This window comes from Ictidomys tridecemlineatus, chromosome 1, assembly GCF_052094955.1.
Source record: "Ictidomys tridecemlineatus isolate mIctTri1 chromosome 1, mIctTri1.hap1, whole genome shotgun sequence".
Lineage (NCBI taxonomy): Eukaryota > Metazoa > Chordata > Mammalia > Rodentia > Sciuridae > Ictidomys > Ictidomys tridecemlineatus.
The window spans coordinates 153,132,177-153,146,868 of NC_135477.1; the positions used below are offsets into that span (position 1 = coordinate 153,132,177).

A 14,692-nucleotide genomic window follows, 5' to 3' on the forward strand; every position below is an offset into this window, starting at 1 on the left:
CTCCAGTGTGGACAACCCAGCAACAGACACCAGTGACTGCCATGGGAAGCCATACTCCCTTCTCCTGCCCACTTCCCTCTTAGGACTCCTCTACAGTAGGCAGCTTTGCAAGGGGGTAGCCCTCCTACCAGGGCTCTAAATTTCATCCCTCCGAGCCACCATTTCCTTCCACCTCAGTCCTCCCAAGACTTTCCTTCTAAATGAGGCAGCCTTGCTTTTCTCCCTCACTGACACATGCCCAAACAGCAGGTGGCCCTGCAACCAAGGAAACTGAGTCACAGGTCATCAAGAAAGCCAGGCTCAAACCCGGTAATACCAGATATAATACCTCATGGCCTTTCTCTGGATCAGTGGGTGCCCACCCTGCTGCGCATGAAGACCCTCCTTTGTGGCTTTCGAAAGATACAGCCCCTGAATCCTACCAGAATCTGATAAATCAGAATCTCTCAGGGTGGAGCCTAGATAGAGACATTGTTCAAAGCTCCCCATTCCATGCCTGTGTGTAAACAGACAGACCACAAGATGGGAAGCAATTTTACTCTCTACAGGAAGGGCTTCAGATTTCCTCCAAGGAGGGAACTGTCTTTGTTTGGAAAAAATACCTTCTAGAAGCACATGAGATAAAAGAGAACTACAGACCTGGGTGAGCTCATACTAACAGGTCAGAACGAAGGACAGGATCTTCTGTAGGATACAGGAGGAGAATTGAGGGAATATGCTCTGCAGACACTGGAGGTGGGGGAAAAGACACCCTTAGGAAGAAGAAAACCTGGTAATCAAGGTGGAAATTTCCAGCACATAGCCTTGTTCTACCAGAAGCCACTTGCATGGCTGGAAAGTGCTACCTGCTCCACCTTCCTCAGCAAAGCCACAGCACTTCCTCTGAGTGGGTTCTGACAGCTGAAATGGGGACTGAGTTTCATTTCTGGGGCAAAAAAGTGAGAAACTAAGGAGAACCGTCAGTAGCCTTGAGGATACGGATGCAGGCCCAGGGGAATTGCAGGACCACTAGCATTGGGGGGTGGGTGGCGGGGTAGGATGGCATGTGAAGACATTTTATCTAGATTTCAGTTCCTTTGCTGATAAAAATGGGATCTTTAAAAACTAGAATTCAGAGGATATTGCCTTCACACGAAATCCATCTTAATCCGCAAGCAAGCATTATATTAAGCAGAGAAACGCCAGGGGCGTTCCCATTAGAGCCAGCCACAGCGGAGGATGCGCGCAGGTTCCAGACAGTTCAGATTGGAAATGGAATCCGAAATCATCACTGTTTACAGACAGTACAACTGTATACCCAGGAAACCCAAGGGAGTCCACAAAAAATATATTAGAATTAATGAGTTCAATCAAGCTGCTTGATAAAAGATAATTATATAAAAATCAATAACTTTCCTGTGTACCAACAAGGGATGGAAAGAGTTCCATCTGTAATAGCAAAAAAAGAAAAAAAATCCTTGAAATCACCCTGATTAAAAAAAAAAATAGATGACCTGTATAAAAAATAAATTATACTTTACTGAACAACAAGAAGGCAGAATTAAATAAACTGAAAGATACACCATGTTCCTGGTAAATACTATAAATTATGTCAATTCCTCCTTTAATTAGTTGCTAAGTTTAATTTAATGTCAATCAAATTCGCAAGGGATTGTTTAACATGACAAAACAATTCTAAAATTCATTTGAAAGGATAAACAGATGTGACCAGCCAAGAAAATTTTTGCAAAGAAATAACAACAAAAGGAGGAAGAATCCAGCCAGATATTTCAAAGCAGTGTTGTCCAATAGAAGTATAATGCAAGCTTCATAGGTAGCCACATTTTCAAAAACAAAATAGACACAGGTAAAATTAATTTATGTAGTATATTTTATTTAACCCAAGATATCCCAAAGATTATGTTAAGAACTGGGGATGGGGCTCAGCGGTAGAACACTTGCCTAGCATGTGGGAGACCCTGGGTTCCATCCTCAGCACTGCAAAGAATGAATAAATAATCTGCAAAGTATTTTATGTTCTTTTGTGTGTTCAGGGCAGTACTATTTTTGAAATCCAGTATGTATTTTACACGCAGAGCACCTCTCAATTCAGGCCAGCCACAACTCAAGTGCTCAGTAACCTCCTGTGGCTCATAGCTACTGTGTTGGGAAGTACAGCTTCAAAGTATCTAACACTTCAGATATTAGAGCTTTGAAGCTCTAATAATAAACACAGCTTAGTGTTGGTACAACAACAACTGGTACAATTGTAAAAAAATGGAATTGTGTGTGGTACCACTTAACTTGAGTTTTCCTTTGCCACTGATTGGAGATGGTTTGTGGCATAATCTCTACAGAAAATATATGCACATGATCAAGGCACCGCAAAACATTTTGGTCAACGACAGATCACATATATGCCAATGGCCCCATAAAATTGTGATGTTGTAGCTGTCTCAGTTTATGTAAGTGCATCTTATGTTCCCACAAGGACAAATTCACCTAATAATGCATTTCTCAGAGCATGTCCCCATCCTTAAGCAATGCAAAACTAAATATATACCAACTCTTGAGTTACTTCTTATTCTACCTCCAGCTTGCATGAAACATCAGTGCTCCTTATTCTTCATGTGATCCCAATCTCTGCTTTCACAGAAGAAATACCCAGCCTCAAAGATGAATCCTGAATGTTCTGCTCATACAGCTGGTGAGAGCTGGTCCCTCTGGCACCAACAGTCCAGCCTCTCTAGCTGCCCTGCATCCCCACTATGGAATTTGCATGTCAGCTCTTGGAGTAGGCCCTAAAATAATTTGCTCCTCCTCTCTCATCACCATCATTATCAAATCACATCTTTAGGGCTCTAAGAGGAAACATTTTTTAGGACACATTTACCACCTCCAAACTCAGGACAAAACCAGTGGGTCTTGTCACCATGGGGTGGTAGCCCTGCTGAGCACACATCAACTTAGCAGCAGCATTTCTAGTCTAACTCATTGATCTTTAATCCATTTGGGGCTGACTTTAGTGCAGGATGAGAGATAGTCTTGTTCTTCATATATGGATAAACAATTTCCCCAGCACCACTGGTTAAAAGGTTGTCTTTTCTCCAACACATGCTTTTGGCTCCTCACTTTGAGGTGCATGCAGGGTTGGCACTTCTTGCAAAATGTCCTAGAAAAGTCACACCATGATTTCAAAAAAGGAAATATGCAGAAGGGCACAGGGATAACAGAATGCAGCTGTGGTATCAGCAAGGCAAATACCTCTGGAGGAATGAACATAGGTCATCAAAGAGAGAGAGACTACCAGAAGGAGAAGAAGTTGGGCTGCACTGTTTTTCAAGACTTGAGAAACAACACAGGGCAGGGAAAATGGCCTATCCTTCGGGGTGAGAAAGAGCGATCAGAGCACTGGGGCTGCAATGGCTGGTTCCTATTCCTCCAGCAACTATGGTTAAGGCACCATGTTGCAGTTGAATTACTTTATCTACCACCACTTTCTGGATGGTAGATAAAGTAATGGTGTGTTTTACAGTTGATGATACCTTAGAGCCAGCCAATGAAATACAGAAACAGCCAATGTTTCCTGCTCCCCAGCTTAAGCTAAATGGTTACTGTATATCTATTCTTCCAGTGCCCAGTGAAGTGGGTGTTGATGGAATCCCTCCTTTTGCAATCTAATTGAGTTTTGCAGCATTGTAGCCTTTGTCCAGGCTGCAGAGCTTCAAGGAACAGAACTGGCCTTGTGACCCACAGCAGCCTCTAGCACATAATAAGCCCACTTATTTCCAGTTAATCACTGAAATGCAGGGGTGGGGTGGGAGAAGCAAAGCTTCAGTCTGGCCTCTCTGCAGTGCCTGGCCCTTGGTCCTGGATGCCAGTTTCCTTTGCCTGCAAGCAGAAGCTGTGTGTCCCACTCCGCCTGCCCTGGAGTTGATGTGCAGTGTAATTGAAATTCATGGATGAGCCGGAGGAGCCAGCTCCAGGCTTGGTAATAACTTCTCCATATTAATGGCAGCACCGCAGGCCCAGTGGACAGCTGACATTTAATATGAAACATATGCAGCAGAGCAAGAGGCACCTACCTGGGCCCTCCCATTCCAGAGCTCCCACCAGTGGGGGAGGGGTGATATAAGGCAGTCCCAAAATTCAACGGGCAGGGGTGTTCCTCTCTCCTCAGCACCTCCACCCAACTTCAGGGCCCACCCCTGCAGGAAATATCTGCCAACAACACACAAATGCATATACACACGTGTGTGCACACACTCTCCAATGCACACATGCATGCACACACTTGAATGTGCACTCACATCCAGCTATGAACACTGACATATGTGTACATTCGCACACATCCTTATTCAAGTGCACACTCATATGCACACCACTCATGTGCATACATCATCCATGTGCGTGCAAATGTGCACATCCACATGCATATTTAAATGCACACACATGCAAGATATGCACATGCATGCACACACACACATGCACACAGCTCCACACACTCTCCATGCACACGCAAACACACACATAGGACCCCCCAGGACTACCCAAGCCAAAGAAGAAGGTAAGGGTAAGAAAAGACAAGTCCGCCTTCCCATACAATCCCAGATTCCCAGAAGGAGCCACACTCATACTTGCCCTTAAGGATATTCAAAGAGCAGAGGGGAGGTCCAGGCAAGCTCAGGCCACTTCGAAACAAAGACAGCCTCAATGCAGAGTGGGAGGAGCCCAGCCCTGGGGCACTTCCCTGGGGCTCAAGGCACTGAGCTGGCTCCTCTGCTCACACAGCTGCAATATCTCTGATCCTTCACCTCCCTCTTGAGTCTGAGTAAAGATCCTCAGTCCCTCAGTCATCACGTGCTAGGGACACAGGGGGACAGGGCATGATCCCAAGATACCCATTGGGCAGGAGGAACCTGAAACCTGCTCATACCTGAATGAGCAGCATCATTATGCTTAGCCTCCAGTGCCTGAAACGTACATAGCCACATGATGAAGAGCAGAGCAGGGAGCAGCAATATGAGCTAGGATAGGCCAGAGAGAGCTGGCCTCCCTGGACTCAGGTTCAGAGACCAGTGTCTGACATGCTGGCCCTCATGAGGAGACCATCTGACTTCGTGACACCCCTCCCCAGAAGATTCCAAAGCCAGAGCCCCCACCCTGTCTAGGGGAGAGATCTGATTTACTTCTCTGAGCCTCATTGTCCTCATCTGTAAAATGGGGACAACAGTGGCCAACTCACAGGATTATTGCGGGGACTGGGTAAATTCCAGAAGTAGATGAACAGCACCACAGGGGCTGGTTTTCCTCAAGCGGCTCCTCTGCAGAGGTCCCTCAGCTCATGGAGCCAGGATCCCAGCTGCCCAGGAGTCCATCCTGGTGGTCTGTCTCCCAGCAGCCATTGTTTCCCTCCTTATGATTGCAGGCTGGGGGCAGGGAGGAGCATGTGACTCAAGCTGGAGCCAATCATATTGCACTTCTGAGCCAAGGTGATTGGTTATGGAAAAGTCCCAGGACCTAAACCCCACCACAGTGTCAATCAAAGCTGTAGTGAAGCCTCAGGAAAATAAGGCCCATATTTTTCCACCAGGCTGTCTCTGCGGGCATGTGAGGGCAGCTATAGCCACTGATGCCCAGTGACCAGAATCAGATAGGGAGGAGGAGCTGAGTGAGCAAGGGTCAAGATAACACGGGACCCCTGAAACACCCCTCTCCATCCCCAGAGTGCCTCATTGCCCAATCCTCAGTTACCTTATTGGCCAAAACCAGACGAATCTGATTTTAGACCAAATGCCAGTCTATGGCACTCTGGAGGGATATCAAGGGGTACACAGGGAGCCTGTAGGTTGCTACTTTGCCACTGTGAGCAAACTCCTGATAAGACAGCTTCCATCTTGGTAGCCAGTCAGCTGTACACCCCTCCCCAGTGCCACTTAGGAAGAGCCTTTAGGGTAGTCTCTTCCTCTCACCAAATAGTAAGGAGTAGCAATGAGACCAGCCAGGAAGTTGTGGACGGCCTGAAATAATAAGAGATGGGGGCTGCGGTGAGGGAGGAAGTCTAAGAACTTGGCAAATTCTCTGGGACAGACCCCTCCTGCCCAGGATCCCAAACCCATCCAGGGATCCTGCTGCCAGGACAGCCTCAATACTTCTACAGGCCCTATTAGGGGACCTTGAGACCCCCATGGGGTCTTCACACTGTTTTCTTGCACAATGTCAAAAGAATAAAAACCATAACACACAAACACAGCTTCTCTGAAGAAACATGGCAGGATCCAGCAGCAAGGAACCCATGCTCCCCAGGGACAATGATCTATCAAGGGAGATGGAGCATGGGCTCACCAAGGTTCCCATCACCCTCCCCTGACTTTGTCCCTTATTTGTGTGTGGTCTTCATCTGGCCCCTAAAGTACCTGAATTTGCAACTCCAACTTTGGAGTTTGCCTGGAAGGGTTCCAGAAATGCTGACTCCGATCACTTTCCACCTGGAGAAATTAAGGGGTGGTAGAGGGAAGGGGATGGTTTGTCCAGGGCCCAGGGTAAATCCCAGATCCCAATTCAAGGTCTCCTCATTCCTACTCAACTCTTTCCCATATATACCCAGAGGGGGCTTTCCTTCTCTACTTAGTTTGACTTAAATCAGGAGATTTTAATTTAGGTTTCATAAACCCCCAAACAAGGACCAGAAAACCATGCAAAACCACACGTATATACAAGCACTTCTCTGTGGGAAAAGTGGCAGAGCTCCCAGCCATTCTCCAAGGGGCCCTGCCCCACTGAATGGTGACACCTGGGGTTGGCAGCAGAGCAGAGCAGGTAGGAGAGGTGGGCGACCCCTGAGCACTGGGAGCACCCATCCTCTGGGGCAAGTCCCACGCCCTCCCCTGCACAGACTTCCCACCCCCACGTCCTGGGCACTGTCTTTTCACAGCCTCCAGCTGATCTCCACCTCGTCTGGTGTTGGGCCCATAGGCAGAGACGCTTGGGGTACAAGTCACCAAGAAGCTCAGGGTGCTTGGTGTGTCATTTATATCATTTATATAACTGACTCTGGCTCCTGGGTGGAGAAAGGGTTGCTGGAGACAGACCCATTAGAAGCAGCTGAGGAGCTAAAGACAGGGCTAGGAGTTGGGTGTGGTGAAGAATCCCAGGGTGAAGGACTTCAGATGTCTCTAGGATGGTGCTGCCTGAACATGGGGGTTATGGAGGGAAGGTGGGTATGAAGGAGAGGGAGGAGACTGCGTTCCACCCAAGGAGCACAGGGTCATTATTCAAGGAGAGAGTCCCAGAGGCTGCTGAGCAAGCAAGGCTTCTAGAACCCTCTCCATCCCAGAGTCTAGGGGTCTGACCCTCAACTCCAAAGGTGGACAAGATACTCATCACAGTCTGCATCATAGCAGTTGGTTTAAAGATGAGACTATAACCCAAGCAGGTTCAACTAGATCCTTGCCCAGGAAGGACTCTTTTAAGTATCATCCAGAAAGAAGCATTTTCCATTTCAGAGGGAGTGCCTGCTTGAGGACAAGTTAGACCTACAGGAGCTGATGGCTCCCATGGGGGAAGGAGGTGCATTCTGAAGTAAAAACAGAGAGTGAAAGAGCCGAGAGACGGATACATGTTCTGAGCTCCTGGATCCAGCCATGCCTGAGGTTGACCCTATTTGGAACCCCCAGGTTCTAAGTAACATCTTAGATGTTTGTCTGTTATATCCAATGTGAGCTGTGTTTTTGTCTCACTTAAACTAAATGAGTCTTAGGGAAGATAATAAGCCAAAGAAGTGGCTGAGAACATCCTGTGTAGATAGGTAGCTGTATAAACTGTTCACAGCAGGGGCTAAGTAGATGCCCCCACTCTGATCTGATGAGCCCTCACAGCCTAGATACCTCGGGAATCCAAAAAGTTCCATGGCCCCTGTTTGGTGTTCCTGACATTCTCTCATTGCTCTCCAGGCAATGCCAAGGCAAGGTGGGAGGAAGGAGAACCCTAAAAGATACAGCTCCAAATCCCAGGCCCTTATCCCCAGCCCCACAGTTCTAGGGTCGACCCACACTTGCCTGTCACACTTAACACCTGACCTAGCTGGAGCCCAGTGTCAGGCCGCAAAGGCAGCAGCCTTCTCATCTTGGTCCCTTGGGCCAGCTTATGACTTTTCTCTGTGACTTTTAGTGATTCCTACTGCCCAGCAAGACTGGACAGAACTGGCGCCAGGACAGCAGGGAGAGCCCCAGGCCAAGAGGCAGCAGCTTCCTTCTTGCTATGAGACCTTGGGTCCTGCACGGAGGCTCTACCTCACAGGGTCATGGGGGCATATATTGAGCCCCCAGGGAAGAGTGTACACCTCTCCTCTCTCAGGCCCCAGGATTGGACCAGGCCTTGAAGATCAGACCTTTTCCACCATCCAGTACAAAGAAGCTTCCTTCTCACTGACCAGTACAGTGTGAAGGAAGAGATACCAGGCCTGGGACATCCCCAGGACTGCACTCAGTGGGCAGGTAGAGGTACCAGGGTCACTGCTATCCTACTGGATTCCTCACTGCAATCATACACCAAGGAGGAGTCGCGACACCCATAGGAGTTGCAGCCAGTTAACAGGCCAAGCAGCCACAGGCCTGCCCCCAGTTCCCTCTCACTCCTGCAGGCAACAGTCAACACTCCTGGCAGAGCAGATCTCCAGGAATTCAAATAGGAAAGATTTGGAAATGTTTTAAAGAAATGCAGTTCTTCTTTTTCATTCTTTTGATTGGTATGCAGCAACAACAAAGGCAGCAATGAAATCCAATTCAATGTAGCTAATGTGACCTTGGAATCAGATATGCCTTGGCTGCCAAGATTGAAGCAAGCTCTCTTGGCTTTGGGGGGGGGGGGCTTGGGTTGATTCATCTGCAGAATGGGGATAATACCAGGTCATGCTCCAGAGGATGCTGTGACAAGACCATGGGTCATAAGACACACAGGAGGATCATGGTAAATTGTCACTTACTATTGTTACTTTCTATCCCAACAGGCTTCTCATTTCGGTTTCTAATAAACATGTAAAAGTGACATGAAATTAGCTCACCTATACAGCCCAAGAAAGAGAACTCTTCCACAGTGATGTGATATATAAAAAATATTTTGCTAAGCAATTTTTCTCACGCATTGTGAAAAGGCAAAGTTTGACTCCCCCCATGAATATTATGAACAACTTCTGACTAGTGGCTATAAAAGAATCTGGAGAAGCTACATTCATCAGCCTTTCTGGAAACAAGGTGCATGTTAGGTCCTATAACCCATGTCTTTGTGTAGCATTTATCGTACCTCTACCTGACTTCAGTAGAATTCACACACTGACCTGATTTCTGGCGAAAACCATTTCTTGTCATGTTGGTGAGCAGCTCCTCCTGCACTCTCAGTTCCTTGGGACTCGGCAAACCCATGCCTTGATTCTCAAGGGGGCATCCTAACACCACGTAGGCAGAGTGATATAGAAGACTCAGCTGGAATTAGCAGGAACACATAGCCTGGCACTGCTGGAGCCCCTTGATTCACCACAGAGGGGCTCCATCTGAAAACAAAGCTAACACACAGGAAGGCAGAGAGGCAAGAGGAAGCAAGGGTCCTGATGAACTGGCAGGAGCGTCTGGATCCAGCCACACCTAAAGATTTTTCATCAGGTGTGCCTTCTGTTTAAACTGATGTGAGTTGAGTTTTCTGTTACTGGTAACTAAAAGGACCTTGACTGACACTAGCAGATAAATTAGAGTTCCCTTGTACTAAATAGATTAGGAGACCACTGCCAACATAATAATACTTTAAAGTTACTACCGCTTTCCTTTAAAGCAGAAAGATAGTCTCATATGTCTTCAGGAACAGGAAAGCAGATGAGCAAATATGTGTATCCCAGGCCAAGGGACAGAGGAAAGGATCTATGGCTCTTGGGAGAGACGATTCCCACACACGCATCTAAACTTAAGCAGTGGGGCCACTGGTGCCTGCTGTAACCCTGCACATCCCTTCTGCACCATGGATATCCACATATTTGCCTAGGAAGCTAGTTGCACGGGTTCTTCAAAGATCAGTTCCACTATCCTATTTGTGTGGGGAGTACTGGATTACACAGATTTCTTTATTATAGAACTTAGAGATCCTGTTAGGCACCATAGACCTTCCCAAGGCAAATGCAGCTGCAGGCTCTCCAACTCTGCTTTGTCCAGTGAACCTCATCTGCTCAGAAAAATTTGCAGGACCTTGAAGAACACTCTTGGGAGAAAAGGGGCTGCAAAGCTTCGTTTCTCAAAGGGTGGTCCAAGAACCAGGAACACTGGCTTGGAAACTTACCAGAAATAGAGAACCTCAGGCCCCACCTCAGAGGAGCTGGAACCCAATTGGCATGTTAACAAGATCGGTACAACCTGACTCACCTACTTTGGTGTATTTTAGATAAACCTATCAAGGAAGAGTCCCAACAGCAGAGAAGGGAGCTCTATGTAATGCAGTGGTGAAAGTCAATAGTTGCTTGGTCAGTTAGGCCCAATGAGAGGGAGTGCCCAGAAATTGATTCCTCCTTTTATTGTATCTTAGCATCTTTCACCAACCCATATTTGGGAGCACTGTGGCAGAAGGGGTCAGACAGATCCAGGTCAGACTCCCGCCATCACTGGCTGTGTGGCCTAGGACAAGTTACTCAACCTCTCAGAGCCCCAGTGCTCCATCTGTGAACCAAGGATTAGGCTACCTCCCCTATAGGGTCAATGGAAAGACCAGAGGTACAAAGTGTATTTAAAACAAACAAACAAACAGGTCCTCCATGAGTGGACCTATCACAGAGGCACAGAAGGACCTAAAGGGTTAAAAAAAATTGATTGGCCCAAAATCAGAACAGACACACACACACTGAAGGAAGAAAAGAACTAATGATGCTGACCCACTGTCTCAAGGCCATTATGCACTGGCAGCATTCAAAGTTACTCTGGCAGGACCCAGTATTCTTTCTAACACTGTCTTGTACCCCTGACTGAGTATGTCTAACACCTGAGACATCTCAGCATGCCTGTCCTTCCCAGGCCAATTCACACCTGGTGCCTCTGCACATACTCCCCTCTCGGACCAGATACCAATCTGTGCCTTTTCCAGCTGGCAATTTGTTCTACAAGACCCCATGCAAATAGCCCCCAAAAGCATACTCTCAAAGCCCTGACCAGAGTGCCCCTCAGCCTGTCAGCCTCTTAATAGGTATCAGGCCTGCCATATCTATGACCAGTAAATACATTAGAAGGTGCTGACATAACAAATGAATCATCAAATGCACAGGTGAATAAATGACACAGTGGCAACCCATCACCAAAACCACTGAAATGCTCTCCATTGGGAATGAAATATTACCCAGAATTGATCCACCAGTAGACTACATCCAAGTCAACCCTGTCCCACATCTTCACCCCAAGTCCCCAGCAATGATTTCCTTTCATTTTTTAGGAAATTCACCCACAGCATAAAAGGAAATATACCTATAAGGCCCAGGACATCCTCAGAGACTATAAAGAACTGCCCTATTTGAACCCAGTTCCTCCAAGGACATTTATGGTTGTTTGCAATATGCCAGGGTTCTAACTAAATCCAACCAAAGGCAGTGATTTTCCAAAGCAACAAGTGATGTTTCCTGTGTGTCCATAAAAAGAACACCAGTGGTTGTGGGGCTCTGGTATAATTGCAGGTTCTGCAGACAGCAGGACCAGCCTGAGCTGCCTGCAGATGGGTGTACTCAGAGGCCACCAGGGCTAGGAGAGTGGCCACTCACTTGGAGCAGGAGTGCCCTGAGCAGCAATTAGAGCAGAACCCACCGTTGGACTGGGACAGCTTCAGATGTCTGGCCAGCACAGTCAATCTGACCACCAGACACCAAATCCAAAATAGAAAACTGCAGTGGCTTCTGCCATGTGCCAGGCCCCCAGCAGCCAGACAGCACCGCCAATGTCAGTCTCTTCCCTGAGCATTGATCCAGGCTTTCTTCCTCTGGGCCCCTGGAAGCAAGTGAACTTCCCAGCCATACTGAGTGGCCCAGCAGTCCTAAAAGGAGCCCTCCCCTAGCCTATCTCCTACCCTTCAGGGATTGTCCCCAAAAGACCAAGCAGTCCTTGGGCACTAGAACCTTCATTTCCAAATTCTCCCCTTGGCTCTAAATAGAGAAAATTGACTTTTGAAATTACCAACTAGAGTTCATCAGGAAACCACAGTATAAAACTCAGTGGCTCCAGGTCAGTCAAGGGGCAGAAGACTAAAAGGGTATTTCAACACCAATGCCTGCTCCCTGGCTGATGTCCTCTGGATACACAGAAGACTGCAAAACCACATGCCTACCACACACATATCACACATGATAAGATGCACAGGCATACACTCAACAGATGCCCTGACACAACCATGAGCACAAACCCCTCGTATGAATATGCACGAAAGACAATGCACATTCACATATTCACACAGGTACACACCTAGAAAAAAAGTACTGACATTCCAAAACACATGTGTGAATGCACACACTGAAATACACAAACATGTATCAACCTATCTGGATGCAAGACACAGAGGTGCAGGTAGACTTAAGGGAAATGCACACTCTACTACTTGGTAAGGGCTTTGGGGAGACCCACACACACACACAGCTTTGCATAAATGAGCCCCCTTTCAAACTAATCAATACAACTTGCCCTTCAGCCAACCCCAGAGAAGATTCTCAGTGCAGGACTTGCACTCCCAGGAGATCCCCAGCAACCAAAACCCAAGCAAGGGCGGAAAACTGAAAGGAGCAAGACACTACTCACCAGTCCATCGCAGTTACTGAGCGCCACTGAGGAGGCTTCAGCTAAGCCGGCCACGTCGCCAACGTATAGGCAGGTCCCAAGCAGGGGTTCCACTCGGGTTGCACCCGTCTCACCCTGCCACTCCACAGTAGCCCCGGGAGCCACGAGGCGGGCATTGGGCCGCAGCCGCAGGTGCAGGTCTCGGCCAAAGACCGTGACATTGTAGAACAAGCGGTCGCTAGGGTCTTCCTCACTGCCTCCTGGGAAGCCCGAGGTTTGGACAGGGGCGGCCCTGCGAGCTCGTACCCCCGCTCCGGTCGTTGCCGCTGACACCACGTGGGACACCAAGCGTCCCTGGGCGTCAGTGCGCACCGGCACCGCCAGGAAGCGCTCCGCTCCGAGCCCCAGGGGCCCACCTGCAACGGGAAGGGACGTTAGACTGGACGAGAACTCCTCGGCGGCGGCCGAACCCTGCATCCCCTAGCCCTCACCTCAATGCGAAGGGATGGGGCATTTCACCACAAAGCCCCCAGAAGCTAGCCTGCACCTCCGGGCTTTCTAGCAAACGGGAAGGGGCGTTAACAGCACCACCACTCCGGAGCCACGCCGCCACCCAGCCATCCCCCTCGAGGGTCATGCCAGCTAAGAGATCTGTCCCCTGTCCTGTTCTGGGCTGGGGCTCCGCCGGTACCTCGCGGTTCGTTAGGTGACAACCCCATCGGGACGTCCCCTGCCCCTTGAACCTACCGTCCTTGGCAGGACATGGGGCTGATCGGAAGACATTCTCGGTGGGTCCCCTACCCGTGCGCCTCGACCCTTCGGCTGCCCCTGCTGATCAATTAGCCTCACCGCTAGCCTCCGAAACAGCTTCCCCGAGTACGGGCGGCCTTCCTCTGAGTCCAGCTCCACGGTAGCCTGCTGCCAGCCCCCTCTTCCCGCGCGTCCAAGGACAGGGAGGAGTGTAACAGGGTCCCAGGAGTCTCCGGGGATCCCCTCCGGGGCGCCTCAACCAATCCCCAGGGCCCAAGGCGGTGCGCTCAGCACCGGCTCCTCCCGAGTGTCCCCGGACGCGAGCGAGCACCGGCGCCGCCTCGCCCTGGCTCCCCTGGACCCACTGGAGCCAGCTCTGCGCTCTCTACCGCGGGGCTTTCCCGTCCCTCCAAGCCCTTGCTCCGCATCTCCGAAGCCGCGAGTGCTCCGAGGCTCCCCGTGGCCCAAGGCACCCGGTTGCACCGCTGGGCGCCCCCTGCGCGACCAACGCGGCCCCGAAGTTGGCCAACTTGGCCCCGGGCGGGGCGCGCGGAGTTTGCCCAAGTCTAGCTGGACGACGCCTGGGGAGGGGGCGGCGGGGCACGCGGGGCGGAGCCGGGCGGACGTGGATTGCTGGGCGTGGGGGCTCGGCCGCACCTACCTGGGGGGTCGGCGGCAGCGGCGAGTCCGGCGTTTGCGGGCGGCGGCGGCAGCAGCAGGAGAAGCAGCAGCAGCAGCAGCGCGGGGCAGAGCAGGCGGCGAGCGGCTCCCGCCGGCGGATCCATGGCAGCCGGACCGCAGCCGGGGCCCCGCACTCACAGCCAGCGCGAAAGTTCCCCGCGCGCCGCCCAGCCCACATCTGGGGGCAGCTGGAGCCGCCCGCAGCTGCAGCACCGCAGGGCGCGGGGCGGAGGAGGCGAGGCGCGGAGGAGAGGGCGGGGGAGCGTGGAGGGAAGGCGGGGAGAGCGAAGGAGCGAGCGAGTGAGGGAGGCGGGAGGGAGGGAGAAGGAGAGCGAGGGGGAGGGCGGGGACGGCGGGCGCCTCAGCCTGCGGTGACCCGGCGCTTCTTGGCGCGGCCGCCGCCGCCGCCGCCGCCGCCCGCTCCCCTCCTTGCGCCGCCGCCGCCGTCGCCGCGGTTCTCGGCTCACAGAGAAGCAGAGACACCCCGAGGCGGCGGCAGA

At 50.4% G+C, this 14,692-nt stretch overlaps 1 protein-coding gene across 1 annotated transcript in view; it reads right to left on the reverse strand.

Moving 5' to 3' along the window:
• The window catches only part of Adamts2 (ADAM metallopeptidase with thrombospondin type 1 motif 2), a 258,874-nt gene extending 244,386 nt beyond the window's left edge, over positions 1–14,488 (reverse strand). Inside the window, exons 1-2 of the mRNA XM_078049898.1 lie at positions 14,173–14,488; positions 12,783–13,177 (exon numbers count right to left, since the gene is read on the reverse strand). Of these exons, the coding sequence (XP_077906024.1) occupies positions 12,783–13,177; positions 14,173–14,296 (519 nt within the window). The 5' untranslated portion in view covers positions 14,297–14,488. The remainder of the gene's footprint in view (positions 1–12,782; positions 13,178–14,172) is intronic.
• Between the last annotated feature and the right edge of the window lie 204 nt (positions 14,489–14,692).